Genomic DNA, 21,821 nt, shown 5'->3' with positions numbered 1-21,821 from the left:
TGGTGACCTCTTATAGGGGAGGTTATTGATTGAGCAAAAGTTCCACCTGTCCTAATTGCGTGCAGGGGCAGGAATACCCCATCTGTTGTGCTGCTGTTTGGACTATGGGAAAACAGATTATCTACATAATCCTCCATTCAATTACTACGACAACTTTTCAAAGACTTCCAAGCCTGCCATAGCAATATAACTATTGAGGCCTGCCTGTGGCAAACACATATTAAACACAATCAATAGGCACTTAAAGGGAGTCTGTCACCTGAACTCACATGAACACAGCCCTGCAGATAGATAGGCTACAGTCACCTGAATCAAACAGGGGTTTCCCCTTGTGAATCGGTGCCTCCATTGTCAAGAGATTGCTGTTTTTGTCAATATGCAAATGAGGGAGTTATCATTGCACCGAAGAGGTAAGCAACAAAACCCTCATAAGCTCTGAAAATCTAATTTGCATATTGAGGAAAACTGCTAAATTTAGGCAACTGACTCCGACTGACAAGGGAAAAAAACATTTTTTGGCTGCCATAATGGAATTGCAATTATGATTTTTGTCTACATGATAACTATAGACAGATGAAGCCTTACCTTAATGATGAAGTTATTGGATATTTTGTCATCTGTGCCCACGTATACACGTAAGAAGACTGAGGTACTGTATTGTCCCCGAAGTTCTGCTAGAGTCTGTACAAAGTTGAACTTCCTCTCCGACCACCGGCCTTCACTTCCAAGGTTGGACTCTAGCACTGGCCAGCGAAGTGATGACTGCTTTAATAATTTTATGAGGGGCTTCACATCAATTTCTTCTATTTCAGCTAAAGCATAGCACAAGGATAAAGCAATAGTCAGAATAACACGTAATCCAGATTTACATCTAATTCATTTGTAAAAAATAGAACCATCTACCACGTTACACTCCAAATATGTTTCATTTCCTTTACCAGTACTACCCACTAGACCTTACTAGAGTCTTACAGAGAAATATAAGAAATCAAATTATCACAAATAAATATTGCTCTGGGGCGTACTAGTTCTCATTGAGGAGATCCATCTGATATATTGATTTTTGCAGACATTAGTGGAAATGACTATCCTCTCTACAGCAGAAAATTGGTGTAGATAGAAATAGTTGTTGCACATCTTTGGTACACAGCCCTTTTTTGCTCCAAAGATTTTTTATTAGGATTGAGCGATCGGGATCGTAAAAGATCGGATCCCGATCGTCGATCGAGTAAATTTCAAGATCAAGATCGGGTTCCGATCCCAACTAAAAAAGATCGGGAACGGAATTCCAGCTTAGGAGAGTGTGGGTGGGTACTGGGAGGGGAGACGTGAGTGATACACTCACATATCCCCGCCCTGTACCTGCCCACACTTTCCTAAACCACAACAAGCCCTGTCTACTCCCAGCATCTCCAACACTAGCCTGGGAGGCGGAGGCAGGCATGGCGCTCTGAAGGCCTGTGAATAAGAGAGAAGAGGAGCGAGAAGAACATGGAGCAGCAGCAACGAATCTGTGCAGATAAGTGGACACCTAGGGGACTAAGTAGCCGGGGGATTTTTTTTTTTAATCACTACACAGCGTGGAGTCCAAAAATTGAACACTTTTTGAACTCCATGCTGTGTAGTGATTTAAAAAAATGCTGTGTAGTGAATAGCATAAGGATCGGAATTGGGATCAGGATCGGGTTCAGATGGAAAATGAACGGAAATCGAATTTTAAAAACGATCCTGAAATCTCAAGATCGGATCAACCCTATTTGTCATTTTTCTTTTCTGTGCCCTGTTCACCACATTTTACGGCAGAGGCGATAGCAGGCTGGGTCAGGGGTGCCTTGGCCCAACAAATTTCTTAGAACTTATCCCAAAAAACTGGAGTGAGTTATATAAGAAATTTAGACTCTGCCATTTCTGACTCTCACTTATATCTCCTCTCCCCACATTTTTCATGAGCCCCTTCCCTTGCTAAAGCTCATACACAAAGCCTTCCACCACCTGTCCCCTCCATATATCTCTGATGTAATTTCTCACTACAACCCACACACAACCTTCAATCTTATCAAAACCTCCTAATCCACTCTTACCTTATCCACTCTTCATACAACTGCCTCCAAGACTTGTTCATCCCCCATACTCTGGAACTCGCTACTATGACACATAAGACTGACCCCTCACAATCATAGGTTTCAAGAAGGCCTTCAGGAAGGCTTATAAATTTAGAGATGAGCGAACACTGTTCGGATCAGCCAATCCGAACAGCACACTCCCATAGAAATGAATGGAAGCACCTGTTACGCTGACTTTGCCGGCGGCCGGCGTCACAGGTGTTTCCATTTATTTCTATGGGTGCGTGCTGTTCGGATCGGCTGATCCGAACAGTGTTCGCTCATCTCTACTTATAATCTTCAAGAACACTACAGCCACAACACCAACATCTGAACAGCTTCTATCCTCACCTACTTTCTTTATCCCCTTTCCTTTCAGGCACAGACCTCTATCCCACTGTACCAGTTGGTCACTGTTAGTATTATACTTGTGGTGTGTATTTTGTATGTAAGCCCTCTAATGTACAGCACCATGGAATTATATAATAATGTACAGCACCATGGAATTAAAGTAATAATGTACAGCACCATGGAATTAATCTAATAATGTACAGCATCATGGAATTAATATAATAATGTACAGCACCATGGAATTAATATAATAATGTCCAGCACCATGGAATTAATATAATAATGTACAGCACCATGGAATTAAAGTAATAATGTACAGCACCATGGAATTAATATAATAATGTACAGTACCATGAAATTAATATAATAATGTACAGCACCATGGAATTAATATAATAATGTACAGTACCATGGAATTAATATAATAATGTACACCACCATGGAATTAATATAAAAATGTACAGCACCATATAATTAAAGTAATAATGTACAGCGCCATGGAATTATTGTAATAATTTAAAGCACCATGGAATTAATATAATAATGTAAAGCGCCATGGAATTAATGTAATAATGTACAGCACCAATATAAGCAGATAGGGGTCTGGTTTAGATAATATGACATTCATGGCTTTCTATTGGTGGAATCACAGACACGGCTTCCTTCCTTCTTCAGGAACCCTAATTTACAGTCATATATATTGATAGGTTTATTGCCCAATCTTGTCTGGTTTGCTATGGTAAAGAATACTGTACATTGCCTGTGAATAAGGTCACTATTCCTTCATACATCGATGTCACATATATAGTGTATTAAAATGAGGTTCCTTTAAAGGGATTCTACCACTAAAACACTTTTTTTTCTAGTTACCACGTCGGAATAGCCTTTAAAAAGGCTATTCGTCTCTTACCTGTGGAAGTGCTCTCCGCCGCGCCGTTCGTTCAAAATACCGGTTTGCACCGGTATGCTAATTAGTTCTCTCGCAGCGATGGGGGCGTCCTTATCGCAGGAGCAGCGATGGGGACGTCCCCATTGCAGCTCGAAAACCGACCGCAGCGCCGCCTCTCTGGTCTTCGGTGTCCTCCCCTTGCCTCTTCAGCGTCTGTCGGACGCCTGCGCAGTATGCTCTCTGTTCGGCGAAGCTTGCCGAACGTACTGCGCATGCGCGAAAGTGCGGTCCCAGCCATAGTGCGGGCACCGCACTTTCGCGCATGCGCAGTACGTTCGGCAAGCTTCGCCGAACGGAGAGCATACTGCGCAGGCATCCGACAGACGCTGAAGAGGCAAGGGGAGGACACCGAAGACCAGAGAGGCGGCGCTGCGGTCGGTTTTCGAGCTGCAATGGGGACGCCCCCATCGCTGCTCCTGCGATGGGGACGCCCCCATCGCTGCGAGAGAACTAATTAGCATACCGGTGCAAACCGGTATTTTGAACGAACGGCGCGGCGGAGAGCACTTCCACAGGTAAGAGACGAATAGCCTTTTTAAAGGCTATTCCGACGTGGTAACTAGAAAAAAAAGTGTTTTAGTGGCAGAATCCCTTTAATACTGTAACTAAAACTGGGGATATATGTAGCAGTCACATATATATATATATATATATATATATATATATATATAGTTGTCACTTACTTTCATTCATACACGAGTTGTAAAACGTCTTTGCTTTTTGCGTGGCATCCGTGTCCCGTCTTTTGCTGATAGGTTTTTCTAGAAGAGCTGGGAAATAAACAATAGCAGTTTGTCTGCTGCTGTAAATAAGAATATCACTGTGCAGTTCTCTATGAACGCTGCAATGTCAATACTATAAGGCATGACAAATGAAATACACAACAATCAATAAGCCCCTTGTGTTGGTTGTGGCAGCTGAATGGAACTGTATGTCACGTCTAATGCTCTGTCTTGTATAGGGATGAGTGTGGTAAATAATTCAGACCTCGGAATATATGATATTGCAGATCTATGCGGCTTTAAAAATGTAAGAAGATGCAATGTACGAGTTTTTGTTCCAATTATAGAGTAGCCAACTGTTCCTACATAAATTATGTGTATATGCAAATACATGAAGTATATACATAGTATAGATTTGTAGTATATCATATTAGGGGATTATGGTATTTTTTCCATTTCTAGCAGTTGTAAATCTCCATTCTGATCCTGTAAGTTAGTGCAGGCACATACCTTAACTGCTTGGATGGTTTCCCCTTGGACCACCTAATAGTCACATTGATAGTCAGGGGAGGGGTTCACACTTCACATGCCCATGACTGAGGCAATGCTTTGATACAGTGTGACGTAGCTTGGCTTAGTCTAGCTATTATTATTAATGTTGTATTACATACTCAACTGTGTTGATATAGGACTTCTACTTTGTACATGTCACTTTGACTGGCCCATATCATCACGAAGTCATTGCTTCAGGAGGTTTTCAAAAGCTGCACCCCGCAATGGATCTTGCTACTTGAAAGAAAGTTGTGCCTGAGTATTGCACTATGAGAGAAGTTGTGCGTGGCTCTCACACAGTGCCATCACCTGACTTCAGAGGTTGGCCCGGATACCCATGGTGGTAAAGAGCATGTTATTTAAAGGCCTATTAAATGTTGAGGGGAGAAGGAACTTGTGTAGAAGTCAGGAGAGGACTACCTCAACTGCTAGTATGGTGGAACACACCACTCTGTCACCAGGAGGAGGAAAGGAACATTGGCAACCACTAATCTAGTACGTGGTACCTGGTACTGGAGCACCAGTCATACCCAACTAGGCATCATATTCTCAGTGCCAGCCTAATTTAGGGTATTTGCCATTGAAGGCCCAGAAAACTGCGGCAGTCACTCCTGTCCTCATATGTTGCTGTATACTACCAAACAGTGAAGAACTCAACAGTAAGATGTATAGGAGTCTCCATTGGGTCTATCGCCATTCCTTCTCCTGTGAAGAGCTCGACTAGATAACCTGTGGCTGGGGATGGAGTGGTTGAATGGCTGCTCCTGACTGGCCAGACGAGTGTTGCATCCGTAGCTGAGGACTGCGGGGCTGAGCAAAGCCAGGTAGGCACCATACTGCACCATCCGGCTTTACACGTGCTCCCATTGAAGTGAATGGGAAGTGTTTAGAAGCGCTCGCGTGTACGGCTCGGAATGAGCCGAGCGCTTACGCCGTGTGAAGGGGCCCTAACTCTAAATGAATACAAATGAATACAAAATCTTGATCCCTAAAATTCTATTAGCGGTTCTAAATGTATAGTTAAGCTAAGCAGGCCAGAAAAGTGGACAATGTATTTTTGGTGTATCTTTTTGTGTAAATGGCTGTGTGGTCACAATACATCACTTTTTGCAGCAGAAAACCCATTTGGTCTGTTCAATAAATTCTCCCCAATATGTTTGCACATTTTGTAGTGAGTGATGAAAGTGTCTTCTTCATATTTCCACTTAGGACAAAATACTGAACTTGTACTGAATGTTCTTGGCCACTTGGCGGTCTTATTTAATTGGCTGAAGATATTGTTTCTGTTACGGTAACATGTGGGTTCCAAATGTTTCCTGCTTGGAGCCCACCTACTGGACCTAGTTCACACTGACTGATACTCACATGTGGTATTATTTCCTAAGTTAGATGAGCCGAGAAAAGTAAATAAAGGGAAATAGAAGTAATATTACCACATCCTATAAATACAAGTGTATACCGCAGCTTCAGCAGAAGTAGTTATTTGGCTTAATGGCCACGTTATTGTCTTTTGGCTGTGTTTGCACATGTGTATAATAGCGGCGGATTCAGCAGATATACAGGGTATGGTAATTCATGCATCATAAAACTATCAGATAGGAAATAAAAGAACAAGCACAAACATCAAAATACAAAGTACAAGACAAACAAGCTAAATGTTCAACTTAATAGCAAATAGAGCAAATGTAGCACCGCATAAATGTTTACAATTTATGTATGCTCATTCATATTGATGGGATACAGAATGTATATGGTTTACTAAAATTGTAGCTTATCGCTATAGTACAGATAAAAATAAGAAAGTGCCGACTCCCTCATACACACCATAACTGCGGTCTCCGAAATCAGCCCTATAGGATTCAATTGTAAGACTGTGTATGAAATCTGAGAGGTTAATATGCTGCAAAAACTACAGAATTGAATTTCATTCATTAACACTAGCTAGATAAATATTGGCTTATTAGAAATACTTTAAACATAGAAAAACTTGCCGTTCTATCCTCCATTAATATTGTTCTCATTCATACTGCAATTTTAGTAGTAAACCGTAAAAAAGTTTCTAATTTTCTCCCTCAATTTGTTATTCAGGAGTCATCCATTTTACGTACCACTCCTTCCCCTTTGACTTTAGACTATCTGAGCCACTGGTTTGTGAAAATGGCAAGGCTTCGAATGCGTTGTCTCCATTGGAAAGTCATAGAAATCTCCATTTGGAGGTTGTAAAACAACTTTTCACCAGTCTTTATATTCCCTGTACTAGTGGAGGGCGCACCTTATTTACCTCCATATAAATCAGATGCATCCACTGCTGGGCCATGCACCTGCACTGACATCTATGCCAGCTTGTAGTTGGCATAGATTTAAGGAATTATTTACGCGAGTAAACTGGAATAAATGACAATAAATCTGGCGGTGTCTGTCACCACGCTGTCACCACGGCCATTTCCTGCCTCCTCCAGGAAACTGGCGAAAGTGGCACAAAAGTAGAAAAATTCGCACATTTTTTTGCAAATACAGTTTAGAAAACTGCTATATAAATGTCATGATAAGTCTCTCCCATTCAGTTACAATTATTCTGTAGAAGCTTCAGGCATTTAATGTATCTGCAATTCTGCTACAGCATCTATATATAACATTTGGCCACAATATTTTTTGCATGACTTAGGCCTCGTTCACATCTGCATTTGAATTCCGTTCAGGGGAGTCCACATGGGGACCCCTCTTAATGGACTACCGAAAACATTTGCAAGCAGTGTGCAGTGAAAGCACACGGATCCCCATAGACTATAATGGGGTCCGTGTGCTTGCCGCCAGATCTCCACACAGAACATGCGGACAGGAAAGTACGTCACAATCTACTTTCCTGTCTGCATGATTTGTGCAGGCAGCGCGTGGCAAGCACACAGATACCATTATAGTCTATGGGGATCTTGTGCTTTCACTGCACAGCGCTTGCAAATGCGTTCGGTAGTCCATTCGGGAGGTCCCCATGTGGACTCCCCAAATGGATTACCAAACGCAGATGTGAACCAAAGTATATCCACAAACACCCTGATTATAACACTGATATTTCATAACATATTTGAAGGTTTCCATACAATACTCCCTCCTAAATATGTGGTTTATTTCAGTGATATAAAACCATACCTTTCATTTTTAGATCCACGTTAGTCCTTAGCCATGGATAGATTCCATAGTTTGACTGGTCATCAGGAATTGGATTACTTTCGATCCAGCCACCACATGCATACTGGAAAAAGTTGTCACAAGGATCAACAGAAAGGTTCATTTTGTTTCGTATAGAAGCAGCTGAAGAAGAGGAGAAAATGACTTGTATAAGAAACGAATTAACTATGTGATTAAACAAAATTGTAGTTTACAGTCCGAAGAATAAGAAAAAAAAATACCAAATTTAAATGTAAGTTAACAAGTAGTAAATCTTACATGTGCATCTAACCAATGATCCATATGTATTATCAGTCTAAATGATCTGAGGGTCCACACTACACTCCTTCGTTGTGTACCCAGGTACAGCACCATATGTAATGTTTTTGACTGTACATAGCATTGCAGCTTTGCCCCAGTTAAGACTAGGTGCACACTGCAGAATTTTTGTGGCAGAATCCATCCAATTCATCTCAATGGGAGGCAGATGCTTCATTTACCACTAGCTAAGAAAGTTAGTTAATGGAAAAAAGAGGCGTCTGATTCAATTTTCGGAATGGAATGGGCCCATTCCAATCTGAACCAGCCATTAATGTCAATGGAAGGAAGAATTCTCTCTGCTGGAGATTTCTGTGGAGGATTTTATCTGGCAGGTCCTTCCAAGGACCAAGGAGATGGGATTGAGCCCTATTATCAGACGCAGCCACATTCAACATGTAGCCACTATATTCAGCTGATCGGAAGGGATGGTAGGAAGAAAGACCCCCACCAACCAAGTATTGAGCACCAATCCTGCAGATCGTAGTCCCATACATAGGATTGTAGTCCTGTATGGGTCTGTGGAAAATTGTCATCTAAGTGCAGTCGGTGTCTCCACAGACCCAGATCATTTCAAAAGGCAAGCAAAATACGGACAGGAAAAGGACCTGCTCTGTATTTTAAGGTTCAATCACATGGTCTACATATGGTTCCATAAAAACTAAGGTGCAACCATAGAAGCGGTAGAAATGAATGGACCCATATGCTATCTGTTACTATTAATGGATAGGACACAGATAATGGATATGGTTGTATATGAAGCTTAAGCCATCAATAGTAAAGTCTCAGAAAACACTTTAATTTCTAATAAATTAATTTTATTTCCTTGATGTCAAATTAACAGTTACATACATGTAGTGCAATGGAAAACAAGACTGAAAAAGCTGCCACATTCTAATTCTCATACATGTCAAGATTTCCTAGGTATCCCAATGTTCCTTCTACAGGACGAGCTCACATGTCTTCCAACAAACATCCTCTGATAAAAGTACCAAGAAGAAAATGCCACTGGGAACTGGAAGAGAGCAGCTTTACTTTCCAGGATGTGAAATTGATGTTACAATAAGCTGCAGTGAGAGCAGCTATGTTACAAGAGTTCTCGATCAATGAAAGCGATCAATACCCCCACACAGGTGGGTCATCACCACCAAGACGACGGCAGAATTCAAGATGCCAGTTCTAGATGAAGTCAGCGGCTCACATCAAAGAAACAGTCTGCCAGCCCATCCATCTTACTGAATAAAACTAGTTAGAGTCACAATTTACAACTTCTATCATTTTTTATAGTTATCTGGTTGCAGGAAGATAATTAAAGCTCGGAAAACGGAATTAAAAGAACTTTTCAGCTGTAGGAAAGATCCTCAAAGACAGCGCTCATAGGCTCACGAGATGTGGATCTTCAAGTCTATGGGATTAGAATACAGGGCATGGAACTAAGTAACTTTTTTAGAGTTGTAGGGTATAGGGCGTATATTGATATGTGTATCAGCGTGTAGAATAAACGACTCCATTTACTTAAAGCCCCATGATGTCTGTTTCTTCACAGTTATTCACCAGAATGTGAACAATATTCATTTCTACTCAATCCCAAGCAATATGTCTGTTACTTATCAGGATTTCCCAGGAGCGCTTGTTTTTCAGCTTGTTGTACCTTGGACCCACATAGGATATACAGATGAATACTTCCTTACCTATTATACCAGGAGATTAACATATTTTCCTAAAACACTTCTATCCTTTACTTATGTGTGGTCCTGATGTATGTAGTAGCTGGTTAAAGGGGTTATCCATTTTTTAATATTGATGGTCTATCCCTACAATGATCCACCATTATTAGATCTGCGGAGGTCCAACACGTGGAACCCCCACAGATTATCTGCTTCAGGGCATGTTATGGTCTGGGGATCCCTGACCACGGACTGGCCCCGGACTGATAACTTCTCAGTACGGTACAGGAAAAAACATATATAAAAACAAACAATAATAAGTATGAGCAGTTTGGACTTCAAGTGTGGATCCTCCTACACCCTGCCTCGCACAACTAGAAGTAGCCGTGGGCCCGACTAACTTGCCTGAAGGGGCACGAGCACAGCCGGAGAAGTAGCTAACCTGCAAAGGGAAATAGAGCCCCTGTCTAGCTTCACGTTTACGAAGGAGAGGCAGATACAGAACAAGCCCCCCACGGATGTCCAGACTTGGACTAACGGTGAACGTGAGTAACGCAAAGCATAGGGAGAAAATAAACGTGAAACACAGAATAACTGAACTAAGCAAGGGATAGGGAAATACAGAACTGAGTATCACACACTATAAAAACCCCTACCAAAAAAATTCCAAACCTCCAAACAGAAAAAATACCTAGGGCTCGCTGCGCCCGGAACACTATGTCTGGATAGGAGCTCAATACTTAGCTAAACAGTCTTGAGTGAACAGGAGCAAGAAACTGGATGGGCCGGGATGCAGATGTTAACAGCTTCAGACACAGACCATACTAGAGCACAGGTACAGACGTTTAAGACCGGCATCAGAGAGCAAGTGCAATAGCCTTATATAGTAAGAGAAGGCCTCGCCCATGGCCTGTCAAGTATTCAGCACTGCAGAGAACTTAACCTCTTCAGAGGCCAAGACACACCAGGCATTGCTCCACCAGGCAACTCACCACGTGATCCACGCCCGAGTGCCAGAGCAGAAACAGCATGTCTGGTGTGAATATTCCCCTGCCGTGCATCAGGTGATTCACGCGCTGAATGCCATCCGGACACTCTGCGCCTGAACCGAACAGGCCGAGACTGCTGAGACCGGGTCATAACAGGGCAGCATTGCTCTCAGTAATGTTTAAGTCCTTTGAAATTATCCAGCCACTAGACCAGGGATAGGGAACGTACAGCTCTTGCTCACATCTCCCCGCCCACACTCTCCAGCCGCACCAAGCCCCGCCTACTCCCTTCATCTCTACAACACTAGTCTAGGGAGACAGGGGGGTGCAGGGTGCTCTGAAGACATGTGAAGGATAGAGGACCGGACCGGGTGTGGGGGGGGGGTCTTAAAGATGGCGGCCGCTCCTGCAGAGCAGTTGCGATAGCTACCAAGTCTCCACTGTACAGGAGACCCGATAGCTATGACAATCACTCTGCAAGAGCGGTCGACCCCCATATCCCTAGAACACATAAAAAACAAAAACATTACTGTTGGAACACATACACATTTGGTATCCCTGTGTCCGAAAACCCCCGGTTCTATTTACATTGGTGAAATATTATATTATGTTATTAAATATTTTACAAATTCTTTTGCTTCAAAAATGTTTTCCCTATTTTCCTCCTCTAAAACCTTAGTTCGTCTTATAGTCCAAAAAATACGGTAATTAGGAAGCCAGTGCCTCAAGAATGCACACAAATAGAGGGCGCTCACTGACAATGTGCAAGTCTATCTTCCATGATGTAATTAGGAAGACAGAGTCTCAGTCAAGCAAACCAATAGAGGGCGCTCCCTTTAACATCATACCGACCTTCTCAGAGGCCTTTGTTTGCAATGATGTTGGGATTTTACCAGGTAGTCTCTCAGCCAAGGACAGCTATTTCAATGTTCTTGCATCTCATCAGCTTGGCGCAGAGAGGACTGAACTGGCAGAGGTGAGAGGCTTAGACAGGGTTGAGGGGATACTGTCAATTTAAGGCACTTAACTTCTTATCATATATAATATTACATAGTTAAACTCATGTTGAACCACTGTATACCTACAGTAGGCAATGGAAACCTGTTATATCAGCTGGTAACATCCTGCTGTTTTAGTGCCATAACCTAGTCCTGAGATATGGCACTATACCCCCATCTAGTGGTTGGAACTATAACCAGAATGTCTTTCAGTGGGGAAAAAAATCTCTTATGCCCTTTGTACTTTTTTTTAACAAACATATACAGATTTGCATTTTATACAATATTTGGTAGAGTGTTTTCTGGTACACCTATGTCGCTGTCTTGTATCTGGTGGGGTCCGGTTTTTACTTTAAGGCAAGTTTCGCCATTTTGCAGCCTAGAACCGCCCTTACAGATTTATTTATGACTATAAAGTTTCATGCCCTGCAACTAAGCAGCAAGAAATCTAAGTTTAATGCCTGTGAGATTAAACTAAAGTGCTAAATACCAAGGAAAAGCTTCCAAAACTCTAAAATATATAGAAAGAATTCCATATGTGGGAACATAATTGCAGACAAGACGCCAAAACAAGCGAGTATAAACGGTTTAAACTTGTCCCGTCCTGCCAAGTGCTAAATATTCCACAAAGCCAACACTTGAGGAGTGAAGAGCATAATCTTTATTATGACTTACTTTGCCGCAAATGTATACTTTAAAGGTGAAAATAGAACATTTTATTAAAAGCATCAAATTCTAATAACTGATGTGCTAGTGTTACATTGTATAGGTTAAAAGTGCGAATCAGACTGCCGAGGGCGAAAAACATCAGGCATCGAGAAGAACTCTTCCTATTTTTGGAAAAGCAGGATAACTAAAGGGGGTTGTCTTCTTTGTACAGATCCTTTCCATATGTTCAGTGGGATAAAAATGTGCCCCAATGAGCTAAAAAATATAAAATAAGGAACAGTCTCCTCACTGAGCCCACTTGCTGCTGTTCCGATGCTTACCAGGTCCCCTCTTATGTACATTTGCTGGTCCCATCTTGACACACAAGAAATGTCCGTAAATGCCTGCTTTGACAGTAACTGGCTCCAGGGGTAACCCACCTCTACTAGTCATTCAATCAAGAAGGCAAAAAGATGGTGACCTGGCATCTATAAAGGTAGGATGCAAGGCACATGATGCGAGCCCAAAAGGTCAGCTGCAGCTCTTACCCGGAAACCAACCTGCAACGAAGGTGCTGGTATGTCATGAAGTGAAAAATAGAGAAAAAACGGCAAAATGTAGAGAGCTACTGATATATAGTAACTGGATAACAGAGATATAGCGCATAACAAAAATATGCCCTTTGCAACCAATAAACATATTTTTATTGTACGCTATATCTCCCTTATCCAATTTCTATATATCAGTAGCTCTCTACATTTTCCTGGTTTTTCTCTATTTCCACTTCTCAAGCAGTCATTGACCGAGTGGGCATTTCAAGCTGTCACAATAGAAGGTGTCACTTACTTTCTTTTTTTAACCCAATCTACTCCAATGGAAAAAAAAATTATCCTGATGGAAAACAAGTTTAATTTATATACAAGTAAAATAGTAGAGGCCTCTGTATTAGTCAGAACATATAGTGGTGGTGGTGGGGGACCTTTCATTGATCACCTGTTCATCTTATGTGCATGTTTTTTTCAACGACTTAGGTCCTCTGTTAGGGAATAGCCAGATAATAATTCCCCAGAAGCTGCTGGCGAACCCTGGAGGAAGGAGCACAAGGGACAGTGAGCCTAAGCTGAAGCCCCCAACTGTCCCTTCCTATTGCCAGACCATATTCTAGGTAATAGGCAGCAACCACGAAGATGTTCCCTTCCTGTATAAGTGATACACAAAACGCAGACAAGACGAACAACAACAAAGGGAGGTCAGCTAGCCAAGGGTCCGGTAACAGTCGAGCAATGCAGTGCCAAATCGGTCCAAAAAAATAGTCAGTAGGGAAAGCCAGAGGTCAAGGATAAGAATACAAGTAACAAAACAGCAAGAGAAAACACCAGCAAGCACGAGGCAATAACAGGCACCGGTGTGAATGTGAGCCAAGACTAAATAGGGAAGGAAGAACCCGCCCTGGACCTGACAGGAAGGCAGGCTGTCAATCACAGGCAAGACAAAATTTAACCACTGAATGGACAGAGGACAGAAGACGGGTGTGGTACAAATACAATCACAGAACTAGAGCCGTGTTTACACAGTGCAACTAAAAACTTTAAGCAAATGATCAACCTACACACGCCTCCTGCACCGCAGCACGCGAGCAGAGGGTGGCGCAGTGACCTGACCAGGCAGAGATGTTACATCCTCCCTTTGCCGTTGATCTCTTCATCATGGAAATATAAGTAAACAGCCTCAAATCTTAAATGGTGTGCCTTCTTTTTATTAAAAGGGTCCTTATAGCTAGTAACAGGTAACCTCCAATTGCTCATCTATAATTTATGATGGAACATGGTTCTAAGTTCCCTGCAGCGCCCCACCGGCGAAAATGAAGCATTACATAATTTCCCTTGAAATATATGTGCTGTTCCTGTAATGCATAGACATGCTAAGTCCTCCAGAGCAAGACAGACTTTGGAGTCACTTCACTGAATAGCAGATCCCGTTCTATTAAATATGAATTTTATTTTTACAAAAGTACAGAACCTGAACTATTATACAAAAAAGGAAGTACAAGCCAATGTAATACAGCTGGAATTATTCTTATTGTTCCAACCTATAGTATATTGTTTTTCCATTAGACTGGTTTTAGGGTGTTGACAGTCAATGAAGTAATGATGTATGAGAAGATATTTGGAATGGTCAGTTACTCCATGTAATACAATTACACGTTACGGTTTTCTTCTGCACATTGCAACACGTTATTCCCCTAATTCGCATTCCTTTTCTATACTTGTCTGTGCCTCCAGTATTTCTTGGCATTTAGCTGGGATTATTTCAGTCCTAACTTTTTGTGTTTAGATTACATTATACAGAATAACACTATGTCTGAATGAAGAACCTCAGTTTAATATCTTTGTGGGCATATGTTAGCACCACATTAGGGCTCGTTCACACGGTGTAACGTGCCGCGTGATGTGGCACTTGTACGCCGCGTGACCCTTTGCGTGCCGTACACGCTCCCATTCATTTCAATGGGAGCGGGGATCGTATGCACCGCGCTAGTTTGCGGCTGTGAATAAATGCACGGCCGCAAACTAGCGCGGCGCATACGATCCCCGCTCCCATTGAAATTAATGGGAGCGTGTACGGCACGCAAAGGGTCACGCGGCGTACACGTGCCACATCACGCGGCACGTTACACCGTGTGAACGAGCCCTTAAAGGGAACCTATCAGCTTCTTTTCATCCCCACCATCCATACCTAATAGTGCTTCATATGTGTTTTCCCCAGGTTTCTTTATAGCGCCAGTCAACTACTGCCATCCTCAAAAAAATAATTTCAAGTTTTAAGTCAAGATGGTGGAAAACAACGTATACATGTTTAGCATTGCTATACATGGGAGAGGATTTATTTTGGGGTAAATAGAACTTCACTGAACTAACTACATTAAAACAGAACATGAAAAAAAATTGAGAAAAATGGTATTGTTTTCTTGCTTTCCAGTATTTTTCCTAAATAAAGGCGCTATTGGATGGGCAATATTTAGGAGAATTATTAGCATCCAGCACTCGGTTGGCTCCCAGGCTGACAACCACAGGAACAGCTCTAGCAAAATCGCCGCGCAGGAGTCGGCCTGCAACTTTACAGGTATGGTGCCATGGCAACTAGCCCTGGGGGATATTTTTACACTTGGGGGGGATGGGGTAAGTTTGAAGTAGTAATGCCCACGATCAAATTGGACTCTGATTGCGGGCATTAGATCTGGGTCTCCCTGTGAATTACAGTGGAGACCCGGTTGCTATGGTGGATAGAGCGGCCGCCATTGCCTTTACAGACCCAGCATCTGATGTAATAGCACGGTAGATGCTGGGAATAGGTTCGCTGGGACACCCTGTCCTTGCAGCCTAGGGCCCGCACATCATCTTTCTCCTGCCACTGCAGAAAGCCAGCGGCAGCAGAAGTGAGGCGATGCTGCAATCCCGCTCCTCTGTGCCCCCATCCCCCAGCCAAAACAGTCCACATTCGGACTACATGACGCACACCCATTTTCCTTCCAAATTTTGGGGAAAAAAGTATGTCTTATAGTCCGAAATATACGGTATATATAAAAGAGCTCAGCCTCTCTCCTTGTATCATATAACACTATATATCACAGGGCTCAGCTTCTCTCCCTCTATCATATAACCCTATATATCACAGAGCTCAGCCTCTCTCCTTGTATCATATAACACTATATATCACAGGGCTCAGCTTCTCTCCCTCTGTCATATAACCCTATATATCACAGAGCTCAGCTTCTCTCCCTCTATCATATAATCCTATATATCACACAGCTCAGCTTCTCTCTTCTATCATATAACACTATATATCACAGGGCTCAGCTTCTCTCTTCTATCATATAACCCTATATATCACAGAGCTCAGCTTCTCTCTTCTATCATATAAAACTATATATCACAGAGCTCAGCTTCTCTCTTCTATCATATAACCCTATATATCACAGAGCTCAGCTTCTCTCCCTCTATCATATACAGTCCTATGAAAAAGTTTGGGCACCCCTATTAATCTTAATCATTTTTAGTTCTAAATATTTTGGTGTTTGCAACAGCCATTTCAGTTTGATATATCTAATAAGTGATGGACACAGTAATATTTCAGGATTGAAATGAGATTTATTGTACTAACAGAAAATGTGCAATATGCATTAAACCAAAATTTGACCGGTGCAAAAGTATGGGCACCTCAATAGAAAAGTGACATTAATATTTAGTAGATCCTCCTTTTGCAAAGATAACAGCCTCTAGTCGCTTCCTGTAGCTTTTAATCAGTTCCTGGATCCTGGATAAAGGTATTTTGGACCATTCCTCTTTACAAAACAATTCAAGTTTGATGGTCACCGAACATGGGCAGCCCGCTCTCAAATGATCTGAAAACAAAGATTGTTCAACATAGTTGTTCAGGGGAAGGATACAAAAAGTTGTCTCAGAGATTTAACCTGTCAGTTTCCACTGTGAGGAACATAGTAAGGAAATGGAAGACCACAGGGACAGTTCTTGTTAAGCCCAGAAGTGGCAGGCCAAGAAAAATATCAGAAAGGCGGAGAAGAAGAATGGTGAGAACAGTCAAGGACAATCCACAGACCACCTCCAAAGAGCTGCAGCATCATCTTGCTGCAGATGGTGTCACTGTGCATCGGTCAACAATAGAGCGCACTTTGCACAATTAGAAGCTGTATGGGAGAGTGATGAGAAAGAAGCCGTTTCTGCAAGCACGCAACAAACAGAGTCACCTGAGGTATGCAAAAGCGCATTTGGACAAGCCAGCTTCATTTTGGAAGAAGGTCCTGTGGACTGATGAAACAAAGATTGAGTTGTTTGGTCATACAAAAAGGCGTTATGCATGGTGTCCAAAGAAAACAGCATTCCAAGAAAAACACTTGCTACCCACTTTAAAATTTGGTGGAGGTTCCATCATGCTTTGGGGCTGTGTGGCCAATGCCGGCACCGGGAATCTTGTTAAAGTTGAGGCTCGCATGGATTCCACTCAGTATCAGCAGATTTTTGAGAATAATGTTCAAGAATCAGTGACGAAGTTGAAGTTACGCCAGGGATGGATATTTCAGAAAGACAATGATCCAAAACACCGCTCCAAATCCTCAGGCATTCATGCAGAGGAACAATTACAATGTTCTGGAATGGCCATCCCAGTCCCCAGACCTGAATATCATTGAACATCTGTGGGATGATTTGAAGCGGGCTGTCCATGCTCGGCGACCATCAAACTTAACTGAACTTGAATTGTTTTGTAAAGAGGAATGGTCCAAAATCCCTTCATCCAGGATTCAGGAACTGATTAAAAGCTACAGGAAGCGACTAGAGGCTGTTATCTGTGCAAAAGGAGGATCTACTAAATATTAATGTCACTTTTCTGTTGAGGTGCCCATACTTTTGCACCGGTCAAATTTTGGTTTAATGCATATTGCACATTTTCTGTTAGTACAATAAACCTCATTTCAATCCTGAAATATTACTGTGTCCATCAGTTATTAGAGATATCAAACTGAAATGGCTGTTGCAAACACCAAAATATTTAGAACTAAAAATGATTAAGATTAATAGGGGTGCCCAAACTTTTTCATAGGACTGTAACCCTATATATCACAGAGCTCAGCTTCTCTCTTCTATCATATAACCCTATATATCACTGAGCTCAGCTTCTCTCCCTTTATCATATAACACTATATATCACAGAGCTCAGCTTCTTTCCCTCTATCATATAACCCTATATTTCACAGAGCTCAGCTTCTCTCTTCTATCATATAACCATATATATCACAGAGTTCAGCTTCTCTCTTCTATCATATAACCCTATATATCACAGAGCTCAGCTTCTCTCCTCTATCATATAACCCTATATATCACAGAGCTCAGCTTCTCTCTTCTATCATATAACCCTATATATCACAGGGCTCAGCTTCTCTCTTCTATCATATAACCCTATATATCACACAGCTCAGCGTCTCTCCCTCTATCATATAACCTATATATCACAGAGCTCAGCTTCTCTCTCTCTACCATATAACCCTATATATCACAGAGCTCAGCTTCTCTCTTCTATCATATAACCCTATATATCACAGGGCTCAGCTTCTCTCCCTCTATCATATAACAATATATATCACATAATTCAGCTTTTCATCTTCTATCTCATCCTTCTCTCAGATAGGGCAGTAGAAATCACCTGATAGATTGGCTTTAGGTGGTGCTTTGAGATTTACGTCTTTCGTTTGCAGTCTGACATGAGAAATGAGAATACAGCGGGAATACATGTATTTTTCTTTTTCTTTCTAACAAAACTAGTAGAGTAGCTGTGCACGGCTGGAGGCTTATACTGACACTAGTGGTGTATCTGTAGGCTTAAAAACATAAATGAAAAATATCTCCTCATTAGAACAAATAAACAGGAGAATTGTTCCCATTGTATTAAAGAACAAGGTAACAAGTCACCTTACCAACCGTCCTGAGAATGTAACATGAGCAATGCTGTGTATGGTTTATGAGTGAAATCTTCTGAATTCCATGGGGCGCACTGACCAAGCCAACTTTATGATAAGATCAGTGCTTCAACACTGCAGTTCAGCGCCAGTAATATTCCCAAAATGCTGACAACGCCTCCTTGTGTAGCCAAAAAATTAAAGAAAAAGAAAACCTATAAAATGTAGGGAATATGTTTTACTGCCTTCTAAATGTCTTGTTACAAAAAAGGAATATATTGTAATCCTCCTATAAGCGAAAAGTCAGAAAGGATTCTATACTATAACATCAGAGCTGGGTGTAATGTGTGGGATACTACAACCTCACAAGTCTGATTGAAAGCTCCGCAACCTCTGCTCAGGAGTAAAATCGGTACTAGAAAGGTGAATATTATCAAGATTATGTAAATGGCCAATTCTAAGTAGGTGAAATATAACAATGATAGTATGGTTAATAATACATTATTATCACATATAAAGATAAACAAGTATAGAAATCTTCATCCAAATATTATTGCCAAAATAAATCCAGAAAGGCTGCTTGCCCTTTGCAAAGTGCTGGTATCAAAGTATGATGGTGCCTTGGAGCGCTGGAGTCCTAAATTCAATCCAGCCAAGGACAACATCTGCAAGTAGTTTGTATGTTCTCTCTGTGTTTGTGTCGGTTTACTCCAGTTTTCTCCCGTATGCCAAAGACATACTGATAGGGATTGTAGATTGTGAGTACTGTACAGAACAGTTCTGACAATATGGTGGCGCTATAAATAAATAATAATATGCACTGTGGCTGGTTTAATGTAATATCAAGTTTCCTAGTGACTCCATTAAACCATAATTTACAGATCTATATGAAAGAACAAATATGTAGGTCAGTGTATCCCAACCTTTGCAGATTCAGAGCACCCAATGCAAAAAAAAAAAAAAAAAATTCCTACACACAAATCATTGTTAACAAAAGACATAGAATGTCCTAAGGATGCGGGTAATGTTGCATAAAGGCATGTGGTCATCCTTCTAACCAGAGTGTGCAGACCCTTGGTGGGTTTCCAAGACACCACTAGTTGCAGCGACATTCCTGTTGAGAACACTGCTGTAGATAATTTCCTTGTAATATACTGATCCTAATTCTCAGGCTGTATTATATAGCACTGCATTCACAATTTGATGGCTGCTACTGAAACCAGACAACAACTTGTTGACATAAACACCCCTAAGGCTCCTTTCACACTGTATGTGTAGTGTGTGTTCAAGGTTTGAATCAGGATGTACATACATGTAACTGATCAACATCTATCACCTATTGGCTCCTGTGTTAAGAAGGATATACTGTTTGGTACACCTTTTTTTTACAAAATGCCTCTGTGTGAATGCCATAATCAATAATGGATGCCGTTATTGATTAAGGTTTCTGGTGGGTTAATCCACCTCCTGTGCCCGCAGCATTAAAGAGGACCTTTCGTGTCCTCGGGCACATGTGGGTTTATGCACCGCTAGAAAGCTGTTCAGCACAATGTCGGCTTTCCCATTATTTGCCCCCTGGTGAAGAGCTATCGGTGCTGTTACCAATAGCTCTTCACTGTCATAAGGGAGTTCCTGACAGTCTAACTGGGAAGGTCCCTACTGACAGTACTGTGTGTAGCGCTATACTGTGAGGGGGCATTCCTTACCACCCAGCCATGACGCTCAGTATTAGTCTATGGATGAGTACTGTCAGGGAAGTTCCTCACCGCTCAGTGTCATCGTTAGGCAGTAAGGATCACCCCATTTGACAGTACAGGGCCATGGACAGAGTCTCAGGAGGTGTTCCCAGTTAGACTGTCAGGAACCCCCTTCTGACAGTGAAGAGCTATCAGTAACGGCAATAATAGCTCTTCACCAGGGACTCATAACGGGAAAACTGACTCAGTGCTCTATCGGCTTTCTAGTGGTATATAAAACCACATGTGGCTGAGGACATGAAAGGTCCTCTTTAAAGTGCCGTATTATTATGACATAATAGTGGGGAGCAGGAAGGGGTTAATGGCAAAACTAGTGGTTGGTCAGCAGCGTATAGTCAAGAAGGGGTTCAGTGGGGGAGTCTGCAGCATAGAAGAAGGAATTATTTACTTTGTGGGGGGCACCAACAAAGGGTGAGCCTAATGGGAAGTTTGTGTGCACAGACATTTCGTGAACAAGTTTTCATGATGGTCTAGGCCCAGATAGAGAAGGAAAGGGAAATGTAAATGCTGCTAGAGTGTATGAATGGGACGTGGCTGACAGTTGTGGGGAGAAGTTGCACAGGCGGTCCAAGTTACGCTATTGCACCAAGGTCTATGAGCCTTAAAGGAGTTGTCCAATTTAAAGAGGACCTTTCATCAGATCGGGCACAGATCGGGCACAGGCAGTTCTATATACTGCTGGTAAGCTGACAGTGCGCTGAATTCAGCACACTGTCGGCTTTCCCGATCTGTGCCCGGTGTAAGCGTACGGTACCGGGACCGATAGCGCTTTACAGTCAGAAGGGCGTTTCTGACACTTAGCCAGGGACGCCCTTCTGCCCAGCAGCGCTTATCGCGCTGTACAGTGTGAGCAGGGAGGAACGCCCCCCCCCCCCTCTGCTCACACAGCTCGTCCATAGACGAGTATTATCAGGAGGGGAGGGGGCGTTCCTCCCTGCTCACACAGTACAGTGTGATAGGCGCTGCTGGGCAGAAGGGCGTCCCTGGCTAAGTGTCAGAAACGCCCTTTTGACTGTAAAGCCCTACGGTACCGGAACCGATAGCGCTTTACACCGGGCACAGATCGGGAAAGCCGACAGTGTGCTGAATTCAGCGCACTGTCAGCTTTCCAGCAGTATATAGAACTGCATGTGC

At 42.2% G+C, this 21,821-nt stretch overlaps 1 protein-coding gene across 2 annotated transcripts in view; it reads right to left on the bottom strand.

Moving 5' to 3' along the window:
- PHEX (phosphate regulating endopeptidase X-linked) overlaps positions 1 to 21,821 on the bottom strand; it is a 168,686-nt gene that overhangs the window by 110,374 nt on the left and 36,491 nt on the right. For both annotated transcript variants that reach the window (XM_075263828.1, XM_075263829.1), the window contains exons 3-5: positions 7,824 to 7,985; positions 4,086 to 4,172; positions 586 to 812 (exon numbers count right to left, since the gene is read on the bottom strand). In XM_075263828.1, the coding sequence (XP_075119929.1) occupies positions 586 to 812; positions 4,086 to 4,172; positions 7,824 to 7,985 (476 nt within the window). The remainder of the gene's footprint in view (positions 1 to 585; positions 813 to 4,085; positions 4,173 to 7,823; positions 7,986 to 21,821) is intronic.

Source organism: Leptodactylus fuscus, chromosome 2, assembly GCF_031893055.1.
Source record: "Leptodactylus fuscus isolate aLepFus1 chromosome 2, aLepFus1.hap2, whole genome shotgun sequence".
Lineage (NCBI taxonomy): Eukaryota > Metazoa > Chordata > Amphibia > Anura > Leptodactylidae > Leptodactylus > Leptodactylus fuscus.
The sequence above is the reverse complement of the archived record's forward strand: the minus strand, read 5'-3'. Positions and strand labels throughout refer to the sequence as shown.